At 45.4% G+C, this 27,883-nt stretch overlaps 1 protein-coding gene across 2 annotated transcripts; it reads right to left on the bottom strand.

Moving 5' to 3' along the window:
• Positions 1–201: 201 nt before the first annotated feature.
• LOC119170653 (S-phase kinase-associated protein 1) lies at positions 202–25,987 on the bottom strand. Of its 2 annotated transcripts, none has more exons than XM_037421878.2 (5): positions 25,859–25,987; positions 24,929–25,025; positions 20,930–21,144; positions 8,321–8,461; positions 202–702 (listed from the first exon to the last, which is right to left on the bottom strand). In XM_037421878.2, exons 2-5 carry the CDS (start codon positions 25,023–25,025, stop codon positions 667–669), a joined length of 489 nt encoding a protein of 162 aa, XP_037277775.1. In that variant the 5' UTR covers positions 25,859–25,987; the 3' UTR covers positions 202–666. The 2 variants fall into 2 exon arrangements, with proteins under 2 accessions (XP_037277775.1, XP_037277774.1); XM_037421877.2 differs by having other exon boundaries at positions 25,831–25,970.
• Positions 25,988–27,883: the final 1,896 nt, after the last annotated feature.

Below are 27,883 nucleotides of genomic sequence, written 5' to 3'. Positions count from 1 at the left end.
TAGGACAGCTCTGGGACGAGCTTGAACTAGTTCCAGAGTCTGCCCCTCTTGCATTGAATGCCCATTGTTTGAATATTTTTAACACTTCGCAGCAGGCAAGGTTGCTAGAGTGATTGGAAGTCCTAATGCACAATGTACGTACTACGAGACCTTGGTGAATAGAAGTAGTGTCTCCCCCTGCATAAGCCATGAAGTGCACAGTCCAGAATGATATATTTGTTTTATTTGGACGTCCACAGAACCCGAGCGTACAAGCTGAAAGGGCCTACAAATCCTTTACATTATACAAAGCAGGCTGCACACACTGCTACGCTAGAATTCAGAGGCGAGGGAGAGAGCATCTTGTCTCTCGACAGGGAGAGTAGTTACTAGAGCAGTGGACATGCATCAGGAACTACAACTCGCCCAGGGAAGCAACGAATGAGGGTTGAAACTTCACTTTAATAAAAACCAACACATAACTCCGAGAAAAACTAAAAAACCTGAAAAACTTTCTGCAAGTATTTTGCAGCGAGCGCACAATTTCTTTGAAAAAAGGGGGAAAAAAAGTGGCCCAAGCTGCTGAACTGAATGTGTTGGCTGGTAGGGGGTGGTAGTGTGAAGGGGGGAAAAAAAAGGCCCTCATGTGCAAACGCCAGTTCACAGGAACCACTATCACAGAAACGCTCATTTTTCTTCACACCACTCATTTTCCTTGCGCACCTGAAATGGAAGAAAGGCAACAATTACACACACATCCAGCAACACCAAGACATCTTGCATATCGTTGAATGTGTGGCGACATATGTCATTCCGAGGAGGAAAACAAAGAGGCACGTGTTTTTGTAAATGGAAGAAGGTCATTTGGGGATATTGGTCACAACAGTACGAATGAGCACAAATTAAGTGCCACAGCTTCCGTAGTAAAAACTACGGAAGCTGCTTACGTCAGCCACAGCACTGCATGAAAGTCTGCAGGCACCATTGTGAGTAAAGCAGACATTTAAAATGTGCTGCTGCGCAGAAGTGGAGACAGCTTGGCCAATGCATTTTTGGACACACAATTTGAAAGAAGTTTGATATGTGAGGTTTAACGTCTGAAAACTACCATATGATTACGAGAGATGCCATAGTGGATTGGCTCCAGAAATTTTGACCACCTGGGGTACTTAACATGCATCTATTTGAAAGAAGCTTACTCGTGTGTCCAAAACTTAAAATGGCGTACATTTGATCTATAAGCTTGTGGCGGTCTCGTGAAAGAGTGAACTTTCAAGCATGTGAACAAGCGTGCACAAGCAGTTGCGGCGAATGTAGCCGAGGCAAAGAAAACAACCAGCCATTTCTGTTGCATGATAGGTGCATGCGATAACATCAACCAATGAGCTAGGTATGCTGTCAATGGCCCCTCAAGCACAGATGATAGGAGCTCGCTTGAGCTCGACACCAAGATGACTGCACATCAAGCACTAAGAACAGTATGGGAGCAGCTTCGGTGCAGCACTTCCACCCCGAACTGCTATGCAAGTGCTTTAGGCAAGAAACTGCCACACATACGCAACGAAAATGTAGGTACTAAGCGTCTCACAAGTGTGGAAACCATATGAATGTACAACAATATAGTAGCCCCGGCACCAAGACAAGCCACTTTTGTTTCTATAAAGTAGCATCAGTAGCACGATTTACCTCAAGCAGCCTTAACCACAATAAAAATCTAATCCGCATGTAGAAAAGCTACAAATCAACAGCTCCACAGATTCGAAAACCACCGATAATGATTTGCAATACTGTTTAGACAGCTATGTGAAACAAGAAAGACTTCGAAAAAAAAAAAAAAAAGAAAAAGAAACTGACCGAAAGTTAAATGCCACAATCCAGGAGCTCAACTTCACTGCGCAAAACTAAAACAGAAGGAGTGCTAACACTTCGTTAAGCTGCCTCTCAAAAAAAAAAAAAAAACAAAAAAAAAACAAAGCTTTCTCTATCTATTTTTTCCCCCTCCTTTGACTTAGCCCAGACTCCCTCTTTGTGCAAATGCACAACGCTACCGGAGCTCCAACAATGAATTCCAAGTGCCTAACTATTTGTACTGTCGTGACTGTTTCTGCATTGTTGATCAAGAGGGCAGACTGGTCCTAGACATTTTTTTGTCTACTTCAATGATCTTGATCAAACTGTACAGGATTATGCAGTTTTCGTGCTGATTTCAAACATTTATTTAGTTTTCCTTTAACTCATTGTTCCTGGAATAACTTGAGTTCATTCCCTATTGTTTAAGGCCACCATAAAAAAAAGTGCGCAATTGAAAGTGATATTTAAGATATGCCAAACATAGACTAATGATTATATATTGAAAGTATGCAAGATTTATTGTTTTTAGACCTTTCTTGGTTATTTTACAACAAAATGAACCTTCCATTTTCAAAAGCAGTTGGAATTGTGTTACAATTTCGATGGGCAATTAAAAAGGCTTGTGCTCTAAATTCTGCTCCCGTACTTGCATTCTACACACATACAGGTGTCTATTGATCATTTTTTGCAGATTTTGAATGTTAACAGCACCAAGAATCTAGACAATGACATTGCAAATTTTCACACACCAGGAAGTGATAACTTTTTTGTAGAGAAAAATACTGGCAAAAACCAAATAGGTCAATCTTAAAAAATGAATTATTTTGTCACTCTTTGGTCCCAAAGACCAGTCTGCCCCAATGAAGTTAAGGGGGACATGTCTTGTTAGATGTGCAGGAAAATTGGCACAGACACTAATGACCTCTGAATGCCGTCATGTAAAATTTACAGTGTTATCAGGAAAACTTCCCGAGAGACAAATTTCATTATTGAACCTCTTGGAGCGGCTGAAGAGTAAAAATGACAAAAAGTTGGGAAACACTGTGCCCCAGTGAATGTATGCTGAAGGGGGCTGCATTTTAGAAATTGGTATTTTTAAAACTAAACATTCTTTTTCTTCACTGCTACTTCAGTGAGCACACTTCCACTACAAACAAGAAACCCTGGCCAAACATTTATAAAAGCCTAAGGCTCCAGAGTTGTCCTTCGTGTCCCTCAGCGGCGTCACTTGGCCACCTGACCTTTAGCTTGGAGAGTTTTTGCAGCCTTTTCCCCCCGCATGGAATCTCAGCTCCTGTACAGTGAATGGCATGCAGGTTGAAGACTGATGCGCAAAGCTGGGTGTAGACGCTTTCCTGGTGTACAGTCGCCGACCGATTTTTCGGACCTGGCGGGGACCGAAAAAAAGTACGAAAAATCGAACAGTCCGAAAAATTCGTTTTCGCCAAAAATCTGAAGTTTATTGCATCAGGCAGGTTTAAAAAAGTTCTTGATGCTGCCTTGCCTCAAACTACGCTTGGAGGCAATTTGGTTCGCCCGTATTTGCGCCAAGGTGACATCGTCGCCGTAAACGCTCGACAAAATTGTCACCGCGTTGGCGATCTCCGACGGCTGCGGGCGGTCGTCGTTGTCATCCGACGACAACGACGACCGCCATCCGGCGTCGACCGTCATCCAGCGATATCTAGCTGCGAACGTCCACTCTCTATTAGCTTGATTATGGCAGCTTTCTTCTCCATCGTCAGGGTCATATACTTCCCACGCTTCTTCACACCACCTGGCTCCCGCGATGGCACAGATAGCGGAGCCATGGCACCGAGAACACAAAATTCGATGCCGCAGATAGCCGCTACGAAGCACACAACGTCTCGACGCTACGCGACACAACACGTGCAGAATGGCGACTGAAAAAAGCTGCAACGACAATAAAAGAATCCTTTCGCCTCCACCCCGGGCGATGTGATGACGATAGTGCTGACCGAAGACGAAAAAACGGCGTCCATCACCGCGTCTTTTAATAAGCAAACACGGCCTCCGAAACTTAAAACATGGCGTGCGCATTCCAATCTCGGAGGCAGGAAAGGCATCTGAAGACCAAGCTTAGCCAAGCCGACAGAAAATCCAACATGGCGGCGTTCACAATGGCTTGGAGCGTGGCACAAAACGAGCGATTTAGTCCGAAAAATCGAACTTTCAGGGGCAAATTCGCCCGAAAAATCGGTCGAAACAATGCATTAGCTCTATGGAATCCCTGACGGTGCATTTATGAAGTCCGGAATATCCAACAAGTCCGAATTTTTGGAGTCCGGAAAATCGGTCGGCGACTGTATACTTGCGGATAATGGGTGAAGCATGCTCTTGTTTGGGCTGAACGGACCAAGTAACTGACCGAGTGCAGGCTGCAGGCCGTATTCAGATTTTTTTTTTTTTTTTGCCCCGAGACCGCACAAGAAGCAATAGATCCGAAAGACCGATACACCGGCAGCAGCAACGCGTGGTCCCAGGTAGTATTTATGGGCTGCTTATGGATTACCTTCAGCTTCTGCAGCCCGGTGTCTGAACCAGCTATCAGGATCTGGTGGGCAAAGTCCGTGGTTTGGATCATGGTCAGTCGAGGTGGTGTGGTAAATTGAACAATGACCGCTCGCTGCATATTTTTCACTTTAGCATGCTCTCTTAGGGCTTGGCCATAATGGTTTATCAATCATTGCATTTAATTATGCGAGATGCCACCTTTTCCACAAATACAGTCAAACCTCATTATCACGAAGTTGGAGGAGTCGCAATTACTTCGGTATAACCATTAGTTCGTTATAGCCAATATCCATTTTCACTGACAATTAGCCACCTAGAGAGATTGTACTCTCTACCGAATATCCCAGCAGCCTACCGCGCAGAGAACTGCCGTCGGAAGGCAGAAAACTAGCAAAATGATAAAGAACAATGCACTGTATTGCCACCAAATGTAGCGCATCAGCTGGCAGATCCCTTTGAAGAAAAATAGTGACGACTTTTACCGGCTTCTCTCGGATGTCCACTTTTTCAGACTCTGCAGCTATTTCGAGACCGTCCTCGTCATCGTAAGCACCCAAGAAGCAGAGCAGCAGGTCTGTTGCATCCAGTGCTTACGCGGGTGTTGGTACTTCAGGTTCACAAACATTAGGCTACGAAGTGTATACATTCGTCACAGTCCTCATGCCCCGTCGCCACGCACACAATTTCCTAATCTGACAACTCTTTCATTGTCAATGCGCAAGCATCAGCACCAACATCAAGAAGAGTGTCCCACAAAGTTTGGGCCTGGTCGCCCGCGGCATGCTTCTTGGCGACATTGCCGAAATCTTCGACAATTTTTTCTTGACGCCAAACTCAACGGCTTTCAACATTGCAGACTTCTGCTCAATTGTTATATTTTTGTGCTTACATTTGCCGCCCCTGTTGTCTATCTCGTGTCTGGCGGCGGAAACTATAGACGTTGTGCTGTTCTTTCACAGCGATCGACAATGAATATAGCCACCCACAATCTCCGCCGTCCCAGCGCAGAGCTGAAGGGGAGAAAGTAAGATGCGCGGGCAGGTCAAAGAGTTCTATAGGAGATGGGAGCGCGGCTGATGAGTTGCTGCACGGGCAAGTCCACTAGTTACCAAGGAAAGGGGAGGCAGGGAGACGCACCCACGCGCATGTTGGCAGGGGGCTCCCGGCAAGCACAATGAGCAAGTTTTGAATAACCACAGCCGTGACGAGACGTAAAATGTCGCACGCTATAACATATTGAATTGATGTACACCAAAATGATCAGTTGATTCCCATTGTAGACGAAGGATGCTCCATTATATCCATTGCGAAGAAACTTCTGCTGAAGGTTGGTTTTTCTTGCTCTTGGTGAAAATGGCACACAGGGCTGTGTCCATTTTATTGTTAACACGGTTGATACAATTTTGTTTTCAGAGGTATAAAACCTAAGCCTGATCCCGACAAAGCTAGAAAAGTGTGGCTGTAACCATCGCAAACAATACTCTTGCAGTGCAGATAATTTTTTCTAGAAAGTGCCGAAGCAGTACAACAACTGCCTTGCCTTCCGTTTGCCAAAATAAGGGGGCAACTTGGGCCAAACATGCACTTCCTTTAAGCGACTCCAGGACTAATTTGACAGAGCAACATTGCCAAGCCCTAGTTCGGTGTAGAATTCAATGACAAAGCCCATGCTGATGAGGGATGTGCGACTTCGTGTCTACGTCCAGTCTTGTATCATCGCGGCATGCTCTCCATTTGGTGGTACATTCGCGATCGGCTGCCGCGGTGTCAAAAAACGAATTTTTTGCGACTGCTGCGCCAGCAGGCCGAAAGTCTCCCTTGAGAAATCTTGTGATGAATTCCCCTACGCAAGACCTTCACCAGAGATTCAAAATTGAAGGGTGCAGTTGATCCTTTTCTAATTGCTTTTATAGCTTGCAAGGCCAAATTGTAAACTTCAGAAGACTAGCTTTTTTCTTCCATTGGCGACGATGCCCATGCATTTTCCCGCATTCACACTGCAAAAGTGCAGGTACGCTAACTCATGCTTAGTTCCGTGTTTTAACCGGAGTCCCAGTGCCTTGCACTGTGGGCACAGAACTGCTAAGCAGACCATACAGGGCCATGCATTGTAGAAAACTTGTTTTCCATTTCGACGTCAACTTGGTCCATCAGCGACACCTCGCACTAGGTTGCAGACACTGTGCTTCGAGACTCCCGACCAGTTGCTTCAGGAAATGCCTCCGCTGACACGAAACGAAGCTATAACCAGGCCCGAATAGTGGTACTCGTGGTGCTGCTGGCAGATGGCCTCCGATTTTCACGCAAACTACTTTGCCGAGCATCCAGCATACATCCCAGTGCATGCGTGATGTGCTAGGCTTAGGATCCGCGATATCTGCACCCTGTGCGTCATGACAAATCCGTTTGTTGAGCACACAAATCTGAGCAACGCGCTTACAGCATTTTCACCTACATCGAAAATGCAGCCGCTGCAGCCGGGCTTCGACCCTGCGACCTGCGCGTCAGCAGCAGAGTATTTTAGCCACTAGACCACCATGGTGGGGCACGATTTCGGCTGGCAAATAAATAGCTTCCATTATAAGCCTGAACTACTGTAGATTCCGCATATCAATAAGACCAGCATACACATTTGAGTGCTGTTAGAAGAAAATCGGCAGAGCACGGAAAAAATGGTGAAAGTGCAGTCAAAATGTAGCTGACCCAAGCGAGAATAAAATTTCCAAAATTCAAGGTGTGTCCTATCAGCCATTTTCTTTCTTATCAATCGCAAGATTCTCCCATGGGCTTTTGTAAAAACCACACAAGAGGCAGAACGTGAACTGCACAGTTGCAGTAGCAGGCCAACAATAGCAGGTATCAACCATCAACAAGATATCGGAACACAGAGATGCAGGTGTGGTGCCGTGCAGCTGCGACTTGTGCCTTATACTTGCCAACCTAGCAGACTTGGCAATTTTCCGGCTTGGTAATTTTCGATATTGAAAAAAAAAAAAATTGTTAAGGAACCCCTCTCTTTTAATATCGAAAATTACCCAGTCAGACATTTGCAACCTGCATTAGTTGCTTCATCCACTAAGTGCGCGAGTTTCAGAGCCTCCGCTACTGTGTTTTCAGCATCTGCAGCTGTTTCCTTAACTAACAGTTCTTTTTATATCCGTACCCATACTGCTTTGCGTTCTCTCACTTAAGGAATATTTTCAGAATAACAGTCGTCTCACTAACGGTAAGCGGCGTAGCGTTATTTAGACTGGTCGAGCGTTGGACGCACGCAAACTCTCGGAGTTCTGTCAATTACCTAGTCATAAATGATTACGCCGAGAACGACAGTATCGTCCACAGTGGTTGTGGAAACAACCATATGCACTGTAGAAGACTGTGCGTGTGGTTGCAGAAGACCGCGTATGCGCTCGTCATATGTGTATTTCCGAAGCTTTCAGAACGCTGCTATCTGCCTTCATTCACCAGTTCTGGTACTAAAGTTCATACCCGCCACAATTTGAAAAAGAGTTATGAAAGTTCGAATTTCGGCCCAATAAACACAGTGGAATTTGGATGGGGAATGTCGCAAAGACGCATCTGCCTCAGTCTCGCATCAGAGTTACTGCTGCACCTCGTAAGAAAATGCGGTGGGTTTCGCAGGAAACCTGGAGCGGTTTAAGATGCACTTTTGTCAATACGGCCAGATTGCGCATAAAACCTTTTCCCGGAAAACAGAAGAAACTCCAAATCCGGGAGTCCCTTAGACAATCCTAGAGACTTGGCAGGTGTGGGTCTCCACAGATTTCCGAAAATGCTAATGTTGTATACACAGGTTTTCAAGACACTACAGGTCAAATTGTCAAAGCTGTGTTCACAGGCAGAGTGAAAATCGGAACGTTGATCCAACATGTATAGAAGCTTGAACAGCATGGCTCAAGTCAGCTCGCCCTTGGGCTAAGAAAACTGTAGGTACCTGCTCTTCCTCGCTGGGGGTGAAGTCATTTTTGATGTTGAACTGCTTACGGATTTCCTCGGGTGTCTTGCCCTTGATCATATTGGCAACCGTCTTGCAGGTGACATCAAGCAGGCCCTTGATGTCCAAGTAGTTGGCAGCCTGGGAAGAAAGCAATACGAGACCTGGTGAAAAACATGCCAACAAGATAGATGGCCACTTTAACTCTTTGATGCGCGCTGTTGCTCTCGGGCAACAACCTCAAAAAGACTTTTTTGTGCAAACATTTCGCTGCGCGACAATGGGGCTATATGCGGCAAAAGACAAGCACTACCGAGCGCCTTGAGCTTTAAAAAATACGTAAATATAAATATGTTTTTGTAGTATTGCTTGTGTGCCCGACAGGTGGGAAAAGAATCTGATCACACTGAACGAAATGTATTCGACTACAGCAGAGAAGGAAGCTACTGCAACATCTGTTACACTTGGAACGGCTCTGAAGGCATTGCAGAACATTTATGTGCATGCAGATTAGTGTGGCCACTGGTTACACCGAAGATATCTTGATACAAATGGGTTGTTGCTCACAAGCAACATGAGAGTACCAGCAGATATGGGAAGATGAGATTGTAGGAATTTAGAGCGTGGAGCTGTTCTATTCGATGTTTTAGTGCGAGAGAAAAATAAAACTCGTTTAAATAACAGATCCGCATTCCTTTCACCCAGTTCTTCCTCGTCTGCGTCAATCCCTGAACAATTGCGCCGATCTCTCCCGCATAGGAAAAGGAAGAAACGTTTCTACAAAAATGTCTAAGTGGTTGCATGCCTTGTTATTTTTGCAAGAATAAATCTAAAAACGATTGATTCCATTATGCAAAATGAGCAGATGTATTATCTTTTCTAGTTTTGAAATGCTTTTTCTAAGGCTACCCGACTCAAGGCCAGTCCCCCAGTGCAGGTGGAAAACCAAAGATGTAGGATGCATATATTTAAATCTGAATCTGGAACGGTGTAAGGTGCATAGACACTTCATTCCAGGTCGCTACTGCTAGAACGCATTTTACCGTATATACTCTTGTAAGGGCCACACTTTTTTCGAAATTATCGCTTGGTGCGGCCCTAACACGAATCGCGCTGATGACAACTTGCGAAAGGTATGTATTGTTTCCACAACAGTAGCAGAGTAAAAGAGTCCCAAATGTGACTAGCCAAGAATGGTTTTATTAAAGATTACATTTCACTCTCATTGCACTCGTTTTCATTGCACTCGTTTCTGCGTCATCAGCATGCTCCCAGAGATAATCGTCCTCAGTGCTGCTCCTCTTTGCAAGAACTTCCAATGACACGGCACGCCATGCACGCAAAATACACTCACAAACTTGTTGGGGATGCCCTCTTCAGCTGTCCCATGTTGTCTTATCAAGATTGCCCCTAGCCATGCATTCTGAATAGCAGCAGCGAAATTCCACTTTAAATGGACAGTTAAGGGAGGACGCAACACTAGAAGTCGAAAATCTGCCCGAAAATCGCATTAACGCGTTCCCGATGCCCTTCAGCACCTGTAACTAAAATTTGGCTTCTAAACTTCTCCGATTTCTCAAGTTATAACCGATAAAGACAGCAACTTCGTGCAAGCAGACCTTTATATTGAAGTGCAAACTAGCTATACTTCAACCGCCGACAGCAGGCAAATTACGCGCTCCCCCAGTGCAATTTTTATCTCATTGGAAAGGTCGCGCGTTTTTTTCCCTTTCCAGTAGGCAAGTACCCCTCACAAAAGCAAAAAAAAAAACAAATCAAAGTCAAAATCACGTGCAGCGCACGATTGCATTGGTTGCTTCACGCACGTGACAAAATGGCACTTCAAGATTGGCTAACAAAACTGTGGCAGTGTCTGTCGCCATGTTGAAAAGGTATCGCCCTTGCAAAAATGTTTCGATTCGAATCCCGAACGTGCTTGTGCGTCTTGCCATGCCCGGCAGAGCGAAAAACTGATCGCAGCATTATATTGGTCGTTTGCAGAAGAAAAACGGAGCCGGAAGCCCAATGGTGCTACTACAGTGTCGTGGGAGCAAGCACCAATGCCGTTTGATAACGCTAACGTAACCAAAGGCAGTTTCTCGTGTGTGCGTGGCGTGGACGCTCGTCACCTATGTACTGAATATTTTATCAATGGAGGAGCATGCTAGATGGCTTCATCTGACAGCGGATACTCTGTGGATTATGACTGCTCCAGTGCTATCGGCAATGGTGAAGTGTGCGTAGGCACGGGCCTCCCTGACAACGCACGCAATGTTGACTCCGGCCGTGTGCGGGCAGACGCTGATGTGGTCAATGCAGTGAAGTTCACAACGCACGCCTGCGAGACGCCCACCACGAAGCTTGAGGGTGTTTCATCAGTGTCGGCAACAGCGCGAAAAATTCAACACTTTTCGGAGTTGAGTGGGGCGGCAGCGAGGCAAGATGCTAGCAAGGTAAGACTAAATTCACACGAAAGCCTCCAATCCGAGACTTGGAGTATGGTATCAAAGGAGCTGCACGCTTCTCTTATCAGAGCAAGCTGCTGTTGTAGACTGAGCTATGCTTCAACACTGGCAACGTCTGCATTTTCTACGATTCTAGAGCAGCTAGACATCACGATATTGAGCAGCACATCTCCGAGGGCTACAGAGCAGTACTGTGGTGAGAGTGCAACCTCAAACAAATTGAGAGAAGCGTTCCGAAGTCTGAGAAAGCAGGTCAAGAAGCATAAGGATTGGATGCATCCAGATTATGCCCCTGGTGCACTTTCATAAGGTTTGTAAGTATTTTTAACCGATTTTTAACACATTTGCCAAGTTGGAGGGAGAATAACTTCTGTTCAATTCGAGCCACCAGCAGAATTTTTTTGGCAGAAATAAATGCATACAGTATGCAATGTCTATTTTGAAGGCAATGTACAGATCAAAATATTTTTTAAGTGGGTCCTACGCGTGACACGTGAATGTGGCTTTTTTCTGTGAACATTGATGTCCTTTACCTGTTGTTGAAATTGGCCCAGCTAATTGATTTATAGCATATTGCACTCCTTAAACATCCTACAGTTTCTAAACTATCGCTAATGTTTTGGTGCTTCCTGCTTAGGTGGTAATTAGGCTCCAAACAAAGGACCCAGGTGATACATTGATTGTGCAGTATCTCGGAAACGACTTTGGAAAAACCTGAGGTGACTTGAACTATGAAAAAAGTAATTACATTTTTACAATCTGCACATCTTAATATACAAACTGGAAATGTCATGTAGATCTATACATAAATAAAGCTGCCTATCAAGTGTAGCCTCCCCCCTGTACACAGGTTGAGCGGCTGCAACACACTCGTCAGTCCTTTAGGAATAACTGAAAAGTCTATACGAGTCATGGCAAGTCTGTTCTTGACACGGTCCATCAAGTGGCAACTAAAACTGTCCAGAACGAGGAGGGCCTTCCGCTGTAGCAGGCCTCCAGGTCTGTTTGCCCAGACAGTCTTCACCCAGTCCACAACAAGTTTCTCGCACATTTAACCCTTTTCTTGGGCACGCACAATGATGCCCTAAAGGAACTTCGTGTTCAAGAGGAAGACTCTCCCGAAAGAGATGTACCGCGGAAGTTTCTTGCCGTCTGTCGTCACGCACAGCATCACCGTGCACCTTCGACGTTCTGCGCTGGTCACAGGCACAGTAACACTTTTCGCACCCTTGAAGTCTACTGTGGTGCTCTGACACATCGAACCATACAGGAGTCTTGTCTGCATAGCTAATTTGGGACAGGTCTTAGAACTTTATCACCTTACTTGTGTACTCGCTTCGAAGCCTTTGACAAATCATCGTACGGCGACGTATGGAGAGCTGGTTGTGGTTCATAAACCGAGTAGTCGATCCCCGACTTGCCTTGAATTGTGCCCAAGGAATCTCCATGTGGCGAGAGATCTTTAGGGCTTTCTTGTGTATCATACGAGTCGATACGGCGTAGATGTCCCTTCGAGTATCGATAATATACAGTAAAACCTCAGTAGAACGAACACCACTTTAACGAACTTTTAAAAAATTCCACACCAACTGAGAACAGTTTCAATGTAAAATCATTTAAGTGCTATGTACTTCGGAATACTGAATGCCACAGTACTTCGAAATCAGTCGCGACCACTGAAGCGGCACCCAAGCAGAAGACAGTGAACGAACGCCTTGCTTGACGGGAGACTCAAAGGACGACTTTCTTTTCTTTCCCTTTAATAAAGTGCCGACACTGCGGGTTTACAAGCGCAGAAGCAAGGGCAACACGGGAGGGCAAGGTCAGCGAGGAAGAGTGGGAGTTTGAGCAGGAAGCATGGGCACGAAAAAGCAGAGACAGCTAAGGAGCAGTGTAAGGTCTGGCGTCGCAGGCCACGGGAGAGAGTCTTCTCGGTCTCAAAAGGGCGCGCTTCCCAAAAAGCCTATTCTCGAGAGACTAATCTCGGCGTTAGCGCGCCCCTTCTGGCAAGAATACCGCGGTCAGTCGCCGCTTCTAGCAACCAGCTAAATGGTCCCCGGACTGCGGATTGCCGGCGGGTGACGGGAGGACAGTGCATAGCCGCCCATCCATCAGGAGTAGAGTCCGCGGGACGGCTGTCATGGTGGACAGCGTAGTCATCTCGCGGTAATGCAGGAGGCCCGCAGCCGAACGGCGCCACCATTGTGTGCGTTCGCACAGTCCGCGGAACGTTGGGTGCAGGCCGGTCCTTTCGTCTCTTTCCGACCGAGCAGTCGAGTGCGGGAAGAAGAGAGCGAGAGGAGGGGACTGCAACAAGTGTGTTGTTTGTCCAATGAACCGACTAAATTGCTTTGGTTGGCCGTGAAGAGAATCGGGAGGGGCAACCGAGGTATTTGAACCTGGCTTCCGAGTCCTCGCGGGAGAGTCTGGTCGCAACAAAGAGTGTTCTGCACTATCTGCTCTGCCGAGGCAACATGGGACGGTTCCGACGGTCAAGTCTTGTAAATATGTACACAAGTTTCTGTATATAAAGTCGAGTTGTTGTAACGTTCGAAATGTGCTGGCTTCCATCCCCGAACAAGCAGCAGCAGCCACGACAACACAAGACTGACACCGAGAAGCAACCAACCTTCCACTCCCTTCTGTAGCAACAGCCGCTACGCAGCTGGGAGAGCTCTGCTTAAGGGAACAGAGGGAGTGGGTAGAAGGTTGAGTTTTACTAGCGGAAAACGAAACGCTAGAAATTCTTTTTTAGCTCTTCGGAAGAGGCGATGACAGCCGCGACACTTCTAGTTGTTCTTATCTTTGTCACTGCATGTGATCAAGGAGGCCAAAGGGGTACAGGCACAGAACACCTACCACTTTGGTATAGGTGTTCTCTGAGGAAGCCTTGTCAGTCATGTTCATCTTTTGAGTGATTACTTATAGAGACCACAAAGCAAGTCGCGAATAAGTGGAAGCAGTTTTCACTAAGGAGGAAGTGAATGAGCTGGAGGCCTTCGCTGCATGTGCCAGTTTGCGCTGAATTTGTAAAGAAAGAAAGACTTCTTTAAGGAAATGTGCTTTTCTTGGTGTTCATTTGTGCATTTTTTTTCATCTAGAAGAATCAGTTAAACGAACCACTATTGTAAAATGAAGTCATTTTGGTCGGCAGAAAATAAATATGGTTAATTTAAACACATCTCAAAGTAACAAATTGCTGCTGTGCTCTGAAGTTCGTTGTACCGAGATTTTACTGCATTTGAGAAGTTCACCTTCCAGTTCTGGATATTTGCACTTTTTCCCGCGAAAGGTCTTTCGGCTCCGGTAGGCAGCAGCGAGGGCATCTTTCTGCTTCATCGAATAATGCACGCAGTTCTCATATTTATCGTACTTGCGACCAGCTTCGTGCTTGTTATAGTCCCATGCATGTTTAATCACTTGCAGTTTAAATCCTGCAGTTAAATTCAAATACCAGCGCATCGTCGCTCGCCTGCACTGGCTCAAAGACAGGTCCAACAAAAATGTATTGACTCGATGCGAACAGTGCCACACAAGGTAAAAAATGGCGCCACCCCATCAGTCACCCAGAGGTGCGTCACCAGCACAATGGCGGAAGTGGAAAACTGGCAGCCCCACCTAGCTGCAATCGAACTGCACCTTTATAGCGGGACTTTTTGAATTTTTTTTCAGAAATTTCGCCCAAGTGCCTAAGTAGGGGTGCGGCCCTTACACGAGTTTATACAGTGTGAAGTAGTACCATAAGTGCCCAATGTTGCCCAGAAGCAACAACTCATTACTTGCCCATAAATATTCAGTTTTGTTTCTGAAAACATCATTGGCATTTCATAATTTCCTATGCATACCAGAGTTTTCTTGTTGCTCATTGAAACAAAGTATTCGGCACCAAAGGGTTAAATATCGGCAGCACCAGTGGCCACCTACCTTTTTAGAATCTAGGCAGTTTTTTTTTTTTTTTTTGAAATTTCTATGCATCAAACTTTAGGGTCAGCTTAGACTAAGATTATGAAAAACACTCCATTTTAATTCAGAAAAGTGGTGCACAACTACAGTAAAAGCTTGTTAATTCGAACCGCAACGGGAAGCCGCCTCAGTTCGAATTAACGAAAGTGAAGAACAATAGTACACTGCGATTAAGGCTTAACTTATTTTTTTTGAAGAAATCTGTGATCGCGGTCTGCCTTCTTTTCTTGAAGGCGACAGCCAGCAGTTCTTGCTCTTACAAGAAAATTTGGCGGCAGGCCTCTTCTCCGCCTGCTTCAAAACTTAAGAAAAGGCGGCATTCAATCCACTCACGACTTCCGCAGCAGAGGGCCGCAGTGGTGCTTAGTCCTCCTCATCATCGTCACCGGCAGCGACAGGTTCTGCACTTCTCGCCTGACATATGTCGCCATTCGTCAGTGCACCACACACCACTGCACTTGAGTTCACATCGACGTAGCCTGCAAAGCAGACTTCTTCCAAAACGCCCGCCATGGGGGCGGTGACGCCGTGTTCGAGCACTGGTGGCTCGTCAGCTGGCAGAGCTTCGGTGCTGAAGCCACAATTGTTTCATTGTGGCTTCAATGGTGGAAGCAATGGCGGAAGCAATTTTCTATCGCAAGCGCTGTCACTTGCTCCCTAGCATGCACAAGCATGTGTAGTGCACTTAGGAGCGTCACTTGATAGTCATTGCACAAAATAATTTGTTCCTACATATGACGCCGATAAAACGATTAAATTTCTAATTTAACCCTGGTCCATGGGCTGCAGTACCGCTGCCGTGTTTGCTGGAAGGAAGGCCAGCTCAATGGCCTACGTCTCAACGTTGACTTTATGAGCCGAACAGTTGTCCACGAGAAGCAGGACTTTGCAGCCACAGCGTTCGAACTTGTCAAGCTTCCCCAGCCATTGCACGAACAATTCGCCCGTCATCCAGGGTCTTTGTTGGCCGCGTAGTCTGATGGGAGGGAACAGATGTTCTTGAAGCAACGAGGACTTCTCGATTTGCTTATCACAAACAGACAACTTCTCTGTCGCAGGCATGTTCGCAGCAACCATCACAGCTATCGGTTCTTTATTTTTCTTCTCTCCCGTGCACTTGTCGCCTTTATACGAGAGTTTTGGCGGGTAGCAATTTGAAAAATAAGGCAGTTTCATCCTCATTAAACATGTACTGCCGAGAATACTTCTATGTAGCCTTGAAGCACTTTGGAGCGCGATTTTTCACTCGTTTCCATGACGACGGCATTCATTTAACCAGACACAGCACGGAAAACGAGGTCGTAGTGCTCGCGACAACGGTGCAACCACCCATCTGAAGCAGCGAAGTCTTCGTAGTCTAGCTGCAGGGTGAAGTCCGCTGCCTTTGCCAGTATGACTGGGCCACTCAGAGGTATGTCCTGCGAACGCATTTCCTTTATCCAAATGAGAAACTCTTTCTCGAGGCCAGGATACTTTGCGGGCCGCAACCTCCTTTTGCTCGCAACTTCTGCCTCTAAGGCATCTTCAATAGTCCCATTATTTTTTACATATAAGTAGATAGAATCGTTTGCGGTATCCCACGCTTTTTCACGATATCTTGCTTAAGTAAGAGTCCGGCATCCACTTCCCACAGATTATCAACTTTCTCCTGAAGCGTTTTGGCACGGTATTTGCCGCGGGCACAAGCCATCAATTCGGAGCCGCATAATCGCGACAGACTGGAAGCTACTACCGGCGCTACCGCAATAAACCTTAGCAGAGGCCTAACACCAACAAAGAATCGTGACAGTCGGAAGCTACTCCGAGCACCAACAACCGAGGTGTACGACGCACGCCCGAGACAGACTGCAGAGAAGGCTGGGCGAAGCTACGACGCAGCCGTGTGGTAGTCATGAAATCTGTCGTCTAACAGCAACAACTACGCAGGATTTTCAAAGGCTCCGAGATTGGCACTTAAAAAAAAAAAAAAAAAAAAAAAAAAACAGGTTACGTAGGACCAAGAGCAGGCAGCCGCCGAGAGAGATTGTGGTGGAGGGGGTGAAAAGTAAGTGGCGCTATTTTCTGCACTGTGGCTTCCGTGCCAGTTTCTCCATTTTTTCTTCCCGCTCCCAGTCCACGCCGCCTCGTACCTCGGCAGCCGCCCTATCGAGTGAAGCCAGCGCTATGGCGCGTAGTTCGAATTATCCGCGGCGGAACCTACTTGCGTTCGAATTAACGGGCCTTTTTATTCATAGGCTTGTATGGAGCTTGGCCGGACCAGAACTTACAGTTCAAATTACCCATAAATTCGAAATATTAAAGTTCGAATTAACGAACTTTCACTGTAGCTCCACTGAGACCAATATAGCCGTTAGTAGCCACATCAGGTGCACACGAGAGGCCGCAATTCGATCTTGAGGTGAGCCGTTGGTCATTTCGAGTCTCAGAGTGGTGGTGTGCATGTCTTGTAGCTCCTTGGCGCCAAAAAAGTGTTGGTGTCGCTTGTAAAAGGAAAGCTGTCCTCTCCGCAGAGCAGTCGCCCAACATGCACGCTAGGTGGGATCCCGAAAGTGGCGAAAAAAAATCTGTCGCTGGAGGGGCTGCAGCATGGGATGACATCACAGGAACTTTGTGCACTTTTTCAAGGGGAGACACGGGTCTTAAAATTTTCAGCTCTAAATTCTCAAAATAAAAAATGCTTATGCGATATGCATTTCTCACAGCTGAAAAAATGCACTTAGTTTTCAGCTGTCATTTCCAGATTTTAAAATATGAACCGGTTCATAAACTTGGATTCTGCCTACTGTTTAGACAGCTTTCTCATAAAGGATTCTTGAAAATTAGATATGGCAGTGTTCTGTAAAGCACAGGGAGTTCAAGAAAACCATAATTTTTTTTAGCTTCACTAGTTCAAGAGTTGTGGCCTTAACAAGTAGGGTCTCCCGAATTCTGAAGCTGTTTAATTATATCACTAATTATAGTACTGTTATTAATAAAATTATAATTCTTTGGCCTTGTTGCACTCGTCAAGGTATAAGCTTTCAAACGCTGCAAGAATTATCAAAATCGGACCACGAGATCAAAAGATACTAAAGGCAGTGGCTTCAGACTCCATAAAAAATGTTTTGAAAAAAAAAAAAAAAGTTTAGGACACGGTGAGCATGTATATTCAACAGGTAATGATGTAAATCAGTGCAGTAATCATGCTAGAAGCAATCAGGAGTGTAGTAATTGCCCGTGCGCTTTTTATTGCACACCAGACGTTTTCAGGGTTTCCATATTTCAGATTGGCATACAGCGTTGTGACGGTGCTCGTGCAGTTGTCAGTATTGTGCACGGCGACCTCTACAAGGCAAGAATCATTCCCACTTTCACGTAATCTTTACATGTCCTTGCATCTCCATGAAACAATCAAGGTAATAAAAATGCATTTCAGCACAGTTTGTCCGTTTGCTGTGCCGCGCGAACCACGAGCACGTTGATCTCAAACAGGCCGCGCCACAGCCAGCGTTTTCAGTGTTCTTGACAGCAGAGGGGTTAGCTGATAAGATGCTGCATGCTCTCGGAAGCCGTTCTCGCTTCTTTGCGAACACGTGAGCAGTACAGAACTTTCGATGACCGCCTGCCATCGCCCAGCCATCGCTGAGGTCTAGTCACAAAATGGCAGATTGTGCACCGCTGTCTAGCAGATGAATCCCTTGACATCCAATAGGGAGCCAGGAACTGCCCCACGTGATAGAAATGCACCAATGATGTGTAAATGTTTTTGCTTTATTCGCGATAGCTGCATTGCTGCAAGATTAAAAGCGTTCTTCCACTAGAAACGGACAAAAGCAGAATACGGCTTTAAAGTGAGACCAAAATGGCCGCGCTACTTGGCATGGTTCTCAGGCGCCGCGGCGTCGAATGTGAACGCTTTTGAAGCGGTTTCGCGAGGGGAAATGGTCACGAAACAGGCAACCAGATCGGATTACTCTACAAATACACATTAAGTGGCAATAGCGTTTTAGGAACACCTTCAGGCACTACCGTATTTACTCGCGTAATCCTCGCACTCGCATAATTCTCGTTCACGCGACGGCTTCGGCGACTTGGCGAGCGAATTCCACTGTTGCTGGCATGAGGCCGTCTACTCGCACCAAGGAAACCGCGTAGCGAGCGGTGTGCAATTTAAAAATAAGATATATTGTTGTGTAATAGAACGGAAAGTGTTTATTATTGCCTTGCAGCACTTTTTTATATGCAAATGCGTAATAAACATTGCGTTATTTCTTGTTGCACATACGTGACTCTGGTAGGGTCACGTGAACCTATGTAGTCTGTCTTTTCCGGTTTTTCGCTATTGGCTGCTTGAGCCCAGCACTTCCAGGCGATGAGCGACGGTTTCCAAATCTGGAGAACCGAGCGATCGCGTGAAAACGAGCACGCGACACGTCGCGCGAAAGCCCTGTTTCGTCGCTGTCCCGTGCATTTTCGCGCTTATGAGGTTTGGCCCCGATAGATCATGCGCTAAACAACGGCAACAGGGCTGCCGGTAGGCCCTTCGGAGCGTACGAGTTTTGTGTTCGCTAGTGGTGACTGCAGCTAAAAGCCACCAAGACGCGTTGGGCCTGCCGTGTGCCTAAACTGGGATTGATGGTAAACTTTATTTCCTCAGAAGGGAACTGCGGCACCGTGCTGCGGACGATTCTGTTAAATAGCCATCAGCCCAATACCGACGTCCTACGCTTACTTTTTGAGGGCTCCCGTTGAGCGCCGACCGTTACCTCAACGCCCACAAGCTTCGCGTATGGTATTCTAATTCTCGACTATTTGCTTCCATTTTTCTGCCTCAAATCTTGCCTTGTGTTGAACCTCCGCTTTTATTGTTGAGGTAAGTTCCAATTAGTAATTCTTGAAGCTTGCTCTAAGGTGCTTTTGCGAGAATTCCGATTTGCAGCTACTTCGTTTTCTTTTGCGCTCTCCGAGTTTTCGTAGAAAGTTTTCCCCGCGTAATTCTCGCATCCCCCCCCAACTTTGCATCCGTTTTCCGGCAAAAAAAAGTGCGAGGATTATGCGAGTAAATACGGTATATTGTTTTAAAAAAATACTTCAAAAAATAAATTTTTTGGAAATTTTTCGGCCTTCAAGCTCCGTGTCACCCCTTGAGAAGTGTGGCACATTCAATGCCGCTTGACGGCACTGAAGATCGCGCTCTGAAAACTACAACAAAGAAGTCAGCGATGACGACTCAATGATGTAGCATCTTTACGATGCAAATAACTTGATTGGTTTGTGGGGTTTAATGTCCCACAAACCACCATATGGTTACGAGACGTTTTAGTGGAGGTCTCGGGAAATTTCGACTACCTGGGGTTCTTTAACGGGCACAATAACTAGAAGCAGTGCGAAAAAAAAAAAAAAAAAACGCAGCAGGACTAGCGGCTGTGTGTTTATAGAGATTTGTTTTACGAACCAACTGCTTTGATCTCCATGTCAAAAAATGTTCTCTTTGAGAACGTTTTTGCTGTTGCGTTAAGTCTACATTTGCTGAATTTTATTTCCCCAGGCTTTGAACATTTGGGAGTCTGCCTAGATTTTGAGTAAATTTTAGCACAATGAGGTATGGACAACACTGCAACGAGGAGCTCTATAAAAATTTTAGGCAAATAGTGTTTAAAGACATTTGAAAAAATGAACTAACATTTTTTCTGTCCACCTTTACAGCTATGCATGCCCACCTGCATGAGCTGACAAACTGAACATTGTGCAAAGATGCTGCTTCAAAAATTGAGGTCCCTAACAGGCCATGAATTTCTAAACGAGATGGAATGATAACTCAATGCAAGACACGGAATGTAGCATGAATGCTATTTCGATGGCTTAGTCATCTGTTACGTCGAAATGTACTCTTATCCCTATGTTTGAAAAGCCACAACGCAATGAATAGTTTGTGCTGTTCGAATATGGATAAAAGTTTGTTTCCACTTGAGGGTGGGGGGAGCTTGCTTGCTTGGCATTTTATGGCAAGCAGGGTTTTTCAGAAACTTCCTAGGCCGTCCATTCTAAGTAGAGGTATTGCCATCCTGAGAAATGAGTGCAATTAAGCAATACAAGGCCCATCACAGAGCAGCTTCATATTGCTAAATACGTAGCTTACCACGAAACTTTTATGTAGTCGAACTGGTACATTTACAATGTCTATTGCGGGAAGAGTACTGACCAGAATGAGCTCGAAGAGGGTGCCTTGGTCCACCTTCAGGAAGTCTGCATCCCAGGAGGAGATGTCATCTGTGCGCTTTTCCTTGTTCTCGTCGTCCTCTGGTGGGGCTGGGTCATCCTTGTGGTATGTGGCCCAGTGGATTACCTTCTTGAGGATGGCCGAGTTGACATTTGGCAAAGGGACCACCTCGTCTTCATCATCGTCCATGCCCAGGTCTGCAAGACGACAAAGGAGCGAGACGTATGCGACAAAGCGAACAATTTATTTCCAAGCTCTGGAATGGGCAACCACATGCACAAACTTAATGGCAGAATTTTAACAAAAACACTAATGAGCACAGTCATTCGTAGTGTTGCCTAGTGAAAGGCTTTCATTTCTTTGTTGCAATCTAGCTTGAGTTGATTGAACATTTTACCAGACTTGACCACCAATGGGGTGATGGAGCACACAGGGTGTCTAACAATTTGCGTTTCCGAAATTCCCCAGACTTTCCAGGTTTTTATGATGTGAAGTGAATTTATGACCCTTATGTCTGGAAAACTGCTCTGGACACCGACTCCCGAGTAATAGAAAAAAAATCGGACCCACCAAAAAATGTACCACCAGTGCCAAGATTGTGGTAAATATAAAAAAAATATGTATATCTGGCGAAAATCTGCGAGAGAGAGAGTAAGCAAGTTATCTGTTTAATATTTGGAAGAAGCAGAAGGCAAACACATGAGTTAAAATAAGCTGCAGCAAAAAGTTCAAAGAGCCCAGGACAGTGCCACAATGCTAGAAAACTTGGAAGTGGCACCATCTTGTGACATATGTAAAAGGAGGACGCCGGAGCGCGGTCGGTTCCACCACTGGAATATATTATAGTTCACTATAATGGTTACAGCTCGGGCCACTTAGGATGTGGATTGGACTAGACTGACCTATATTTACAGAGTCAATGGGGGCCAAGGGTCTTAAAATACCACAAATTAAAAAAAAAAAAGCCGGCTTTCAAAATTTTTAATTTGAGGTATTTATAGGCGAAAGTATATTCTGGAAAAATTTTATTGTATCGCAAAATACCACTTATTTTTGTTAAAAGGTTAATATACAAAATTGTGAATGTTTAAAACTGAAAAGAATTTTCTTGCATTGTTATTTTTGTTAAGTGAATGTGCCAAGTCTTGAACAAGGTTCTGTGAAGACTTCTAAACAAACTTGGTACTATTGTTTCAGCAGCACTTGAACTACAGGCTAAAGCTTTTCTTTTTCTCTCGACCTTAAAATTTTAATTACATGATAAATACTACTAGTTACTAGCTCAATATTACCTCCCAAGTTTAAAAATTATTTCTAATCAAGGAAGTTTCGACATCCAGTATGCTTTAGCCTGTTGGATGAACCTTTTAGAGGAAATATGTAGTATTGAAAACTAACTTTTTATTGAAAGTTACCACAACGGCCGTAAAAAAATTACATAAATATAATATGAAAATTTGCAATTTTTTTTTCTAAACGAGATTTGAAATATGTTTGCAGATTTGAAATCTATTCAACGGTACACATGCATGGTATTATGATAATAGTTTTTTAGACCCTCTATTTAGGATGGGGATTTGATCTGATGTGACATACTATTGAATTTACATCTCCGCCCAAATTGAATACCTCTAATGTATACTTTCCGGGGAAATACAACTACTAGTGTATTCTGTGCACCTTACATTCAACAATGACTAACAATGGGGAAAAAAGGAGCCTTGCCGCATAATTTTTTTTTTCAATTTTTTTTTCTTTCCACGACGAGCACATGCATGTTTTATTTCTCTGGGATGCCTGCAAGGCTGAGAGTAGCGTTTAAAGATGCGACGTTTGAACATGTGCTGGCAAGAAGGAATCCGCCGGCACTCAACAGCGCTCTTGATTCCGTAAGTTTATGCCAGCTAGTTACCTTCGTATGTGTACTGCTTCCAAAATATCTGACTTGCGCTTACTAACGTGCAAACAGCCTAATCGCTGTGATCTGTCGACGCTGGTCACCATGGACGCAAAAAATCAGAACTTGGACTTGGCAGCCAAAACAGATATCGCCAGGCATTTCTCAGAGTTTGTTGAGCATGAGTCTGCGGAACAAAGCCGATGTAATGGCATAGGCCGCCCAGTTGTGCAGTTCTAAGGCTTGCAGCATGCATGCGACCATGTTGGGAAAGTGCTGTACGCCTGGTTCTTGGAAACTGGCTAAAAACTATCCCCATTGATGGCCTAATAATGATGGAAAGAGCAAAGAGGTGTGCTGCAGTCATGGGAGTGGACTACTTCACTGGTGGCAACGGCTAGCAGGAACACTTCAAAAAAAAAACGTTGCAACACTTAAAAAGACCCCGTCTGGCAAAAGAGGATGTTCAGAGAATGATCAAACATTCGTGACAGCTCTTTGCCGTTCGATATTTACAATGCCGACTAAACAGTGCTGTTCTGGCAGACGTTGCCGAAAAAGACAGACTTGAAGGGGACTTTCCATCATAGTGGTTAGACGAGTGAAGTGCCTGTCTATTCTGCTCACAGTGGACATTGATTGTTCCTGCAATCTGGGGCTGTTCCTTATGGTGCACGAATGAACACCCGGACATGCTGTGTAAAAGACTGCTGTAGGATTAAGACTTGCCGTAAACAATATGGCAGAGATCGTGCACAATGTGGGCACACGCAAACAGACATGGCAAACAAACAAGCAGGCCCTAGAGCTCAATGACAATTAAAGCAGGTTTAGTTCAAAGGAGAGAGCGGGAGCACAAGATGGAAATAAAGAAACTGCAGAAAATGGGGGACCCATTGAGTAGTACTTGAACCATAGGAGGCATACTATGACGCAGTGCAAGTATGTGAAAAATAGGGAGAACTCATGGTATTTAACGCAGGATATTAGAGCAAGAAGCAGTAAAGCTTGGATATTTAAACTTGCCTAAGCGGGTGCACTTATTTCTTACAAAAAGGCAAAAATGAAGATAAAGGGTTAGATGACTGCCATCTCCGGACATGAAAGCTGCTTTCTCGTGCCTGTGTTCCGATTCAGGCCTTTTCATGGAATAGGTTTTTCAAGAGGCAGCCATGCTAGTGGCGGTCAAAGCTGGGGCTCTAGCCTGTTAAGCCTCAAGTCGAGAGCCAGAAACATGTAAACATAGCGTGCCACAGTGGCAACAAATGTTTTATTAAGCAGAGTTGTCCATAAACGGATAGAAACAGAGCTGCAGAGTGCAGGACAGATCTAGTGACATTAAGGGTGCATAATTTGCCAGCTGCGTGTCCTGATGGGTCACGTTTTGAAGTAACAACGGCTCAAACGTTTTAACAACCGAGCAACCCGTTTGAATGAGTAAGCATATGCGCCTGCAACTAACCCCCCCCCCCCAAAACCTGAAAAAGCGAGCACCCAATGTGCCCAGTGGGAAACCAACTACTTGTCTCCCAAAGACCTGGGCTGACCACTCGACAAACTAAATCGTATTGGGTGTAAAACCTCCATTGCAGCAATGCGGACAAGTATGTTCACGTGGCCGAGAGGCCTACAGTATCAAAGGAACTTCAGGTGCAGCCACGAAACAGAAACTGCACAGGCTTTCAGGTGACTAACGAAGAGAGAACGGGTCAAGCTTTTGAAGCATGCGCACACAAAGCCATGGTCGCAGCAAACACTGCCTAATCCCCGTATTCAGAAACGCTCCTCGACTTGAACATCACGTGAAACCGCCTACCGACAGCGCGTTCGAAACGCATTTGTGCTTATTGAAGCCGGTGGAGAGTCAAGCACCGTTTCTGAATACGCGGGCGAGTTCTTCCACAACTGTGCGACCCCCTACAAGCAACACACACACACACACACAAAGCCTGCGGCGGTTCGGTGTTCTACTGGCCCGCCTCGAGATATTGAATGGGTACGCGGCTTCCACGCCGACTACATCGAGTATGAACGCGTCACCCGCCGGATGACCACACAAACGAATAAGCTGCAAATACACCCACCTTCAAGCATGGTCTTGATGGTGACAGATGCCTTGGCTATTTCGACGTCAACGTCGAAGACTTCCCCGTCGGAGCTCTGAAGCTTGATGTTAGGCATCTGCGAAAGACCAAAACACGGTTGTAAGACTGGGTTATCTTTAACATGAAGTGAACTGAAGGCAAGCAAGCGCAGCGGTAGGGAAAGCCGCAGTGTACGCCGACTTCTGTGTTACGATCAACAGATACGCGTGGTAAAACAAACACGTGGATTCAGTTTACAAGTCAGCGCGGCCATTAGCACTAGCGCTGTCAATGACAGTCATTGTACGGCCTTCGAAGTGAATCGCAAAGTAGCCCAATTTAGACAGCGTGTTGCAATATCGGCGAGAGAAAAGGAAATTTCCGCAAAGCAGCGGCCATGACAGCAAAATAACTGCGTCAACAATCGAGCAAGAAATGCAACACGTCAGGCCCGCTGCAAAACGCCCGAGCTGGGACGGTTAAAAAATAACTCCAAACGCTGAAATGTCGTGCACCGCACTAATAAACGGTATACTTAATGAAGAAGCGCCAAGCCATTCGGCGAGAAGCGACTAGTAACCCACGCATGACAAAAGCCAAACAAATGACTTCCGAACAGCGGCAGCGTTGAAGGGACAAGTGTTAAAAGACAATGCTGCATAGGATAGAAGCCAGGATAGGACAAAGGGGGCCTACTATACTATACCGCCTACTATACCGCACATTTAGAGAAAACGATAAAATGGCTGAAGACTGCACGCGCAGAGAAGCGCACGAACGGGTGTTCCAAATCGGTAGGTTAGGCTTAAAAAGGAAGCCAACAAATGAATCGCGTCACTGCACGAAGCCTACCACCGATGAGATACCCCTTAAGACCTGTAAAGGCATAATGCAACACTCACGCTGAACTGCAATGTCGTCTCTACCGACCTTCGGCTAATTTACAGCAGCACGGCTTCGACACCACTGCAACACTATCGGCGACGTTCGAAGTGGTTTATGCAACCTTCGCAGCACGGCTGCCCTCTGCTGGCTGAAGGAATCACTTCCTGTTTCTACCCCTCTCTGCATAATGCCTGCCCACACTGAAGCCGAAAAAAACAGGCTAGAGAAAATGACATAGATAACGCTACTTTCTTAATTTTAGTAATAAAAAAACTAATATTTTTGTTGCTTTAAAATGTTTTCAAGTATTTTGTTTGCAAAATGAAACATTATTTGCAGTATATCAAAATAACAACGTCTAAAAACGTTATATATACAGCATTTTGGGTAAGAACACAGCGCCAGCACAATACACATGCCATGTACATGCCGTGCACTAATGCCCCTTACGCAAAGAGGAGTTATAGCACAGGCATTACAAGTATATAGTAGGGTACACGTGCTTTCTGCACGCATCGCTTGAGCCATTCTCGGCGTTGTCGTCCTCGGCGAACAATTTTACAATTGCCAGGTGCTTCGCATAAAAACAATGATGAACAAACGCGGCACTGCATACATAGACATTAGTATGTTTAGATTGTAGACTAGAAGTGCCCAGTTTTGACGTGCAGGAATAATGTTTTCGTTATATATTTAAAGCAAAGCAAGCCAAAGAATATAATTCAGTTTTCTTTAGCACGTTTGTGTGCGCGCCAGCAGCCTGCGAGTCACAGAGGAAGCTTTTAAATTCCTTTCTCCACGCGTGAGGTAACTACAGCCACTGGGCCCGGCTTGTACGCTTAGTTTGTTTGCAACACGTGGTTTTGTTTTTTGCCGCGTTTGAAATGTTCAGCTGCAAGCTGGCTTCAAGTTCTAAACGCTTCCTCTCTTATTTCTGTGACTTGCGGACTCGAACTGTGTTCACAGGCAGGTTCATTCCTCAGCCGTACGGGTTCTTGAAGGAGGTCAAGTCAACATACAGCAGGTTGTTGGAAAAGTCATTGTGGTATGGAAATAATGTATTCCTGTTAAATGTGTGCTAATTTTTCATTGCTGCTGCGTGTGAGTTACGTTCAAAGGTAAACTATCGTCGATAACGTGAGTACAAACTAACCCCACAAACGTAGTGTTGTGGAATCCTAAAATGCAGGCTATTCCCGTGCACATGTCTAGAATAATTACAAAGTTTAACCTTTGCAGGTTGGCACATGTTATGTTATATGCTGCCACATTTGGCAAATTTGGATTTCCTGTCTATTCTTCTGAGTTGCAGTGCGGAATGCTTGCTCCAGAAAGCATGCACCAACTGAAACGAGGGTCACCTCCTGGAAAAGCGAAAGGGAAGCTGATGACAGCCAGGGGATGTGTCCTTTAACGCTCAAGTGAACGTCACGGTGAGCTATGAAGGTGGTCGAAACAGTGGCTGTCACTTGCAAGGAAGTCCTGCAATCAAATTGGCAACTTTTCAGTGCTACGCTAATGGCGTTGCCGCTCTTTGCTTCTCAGCTAGCGAAAGGCAAAGGTGTCCCTGGGGGAAGAATAGCTGCTTTGCTATTGTCAGTGTGATGCACAGGAAGCATAATGGCCGAGCATACGCAACAAATTGCTTTGTGACACTAGAAACAAGCCGGATATCGCAATTTTTTAAAGTTCATTGGTGCGTGCAACTTCACTAGCATTCCAGTAACCTGAAACAACTAAGGAACTGCAGACAGTCTGTAGAGTAGCCAGTGGGGGTACACTGAGCCCATGCTCCGCTCCTCCCCGTTTTGAAATTTTGTTTCGCCATGGCACACGGAGAGCAAACTTACCATTTGCTTATCTGACCCCCACTTTAGGTCAAGGGGCTGTTTGCCCCGCGCAAAAAATATTCCTACCTGCGCCCCTACAGCCAGTGCTTTCTTTAACAACCTGAACAAGAGGACTACCTATGGAGTACTTCAAAATAACCACCTAAAGGTGCATGTCACTAGTAACGATGTAGGAGCAAAGAGTGGTCACACTGTTAAAAAGCTATGAACTGAGTGAACT

This window comes from Rhipicephalus microplus, chromosome 2 (assembly GCF_043290135.1).
Source record: "Rhipicephalus microplus isolate Deutch F79 chromosome 2, USDA_Rmic, whole genome shotgun sequence".
Taxonomy (NCBI): domain Eukaryota; kingdom Metazoa; phylum Arthropoda; class Arachnida; order Ixodida; family Ixodidae; genus Rhipicephalus; species Rhipicephalus microplus.
This window is presented reverse-complemented; position numbering and strand designations above follow the sequence as displayed.

Excerpts from the sequence above, each read along its gene's own strand:
- LOC119170653 (XM_037421878.2), bottom strand. The coding sequence starts at position 25,025 with ATGCCTAACATCAAGCTTCAGAGCTCCGACGGGGAAGTCTTCGACGTT. Across the intron at positions 8,462-20,929 it reads CCCTCTTCGAGCTCATTCTG|GCTGCCAACTACTTGGACAT; the intron begins GTCAGTACTCTT and ends CTTTCTTCCCAG. Across the intron at positions 703-8,320 it reads CCCCCAGCGAGGAAGAGCAG|GTGCGCAAGGAAAATGAGTG; the intron begins GTACCTACAGTT and ends CTTCCATTTCAG.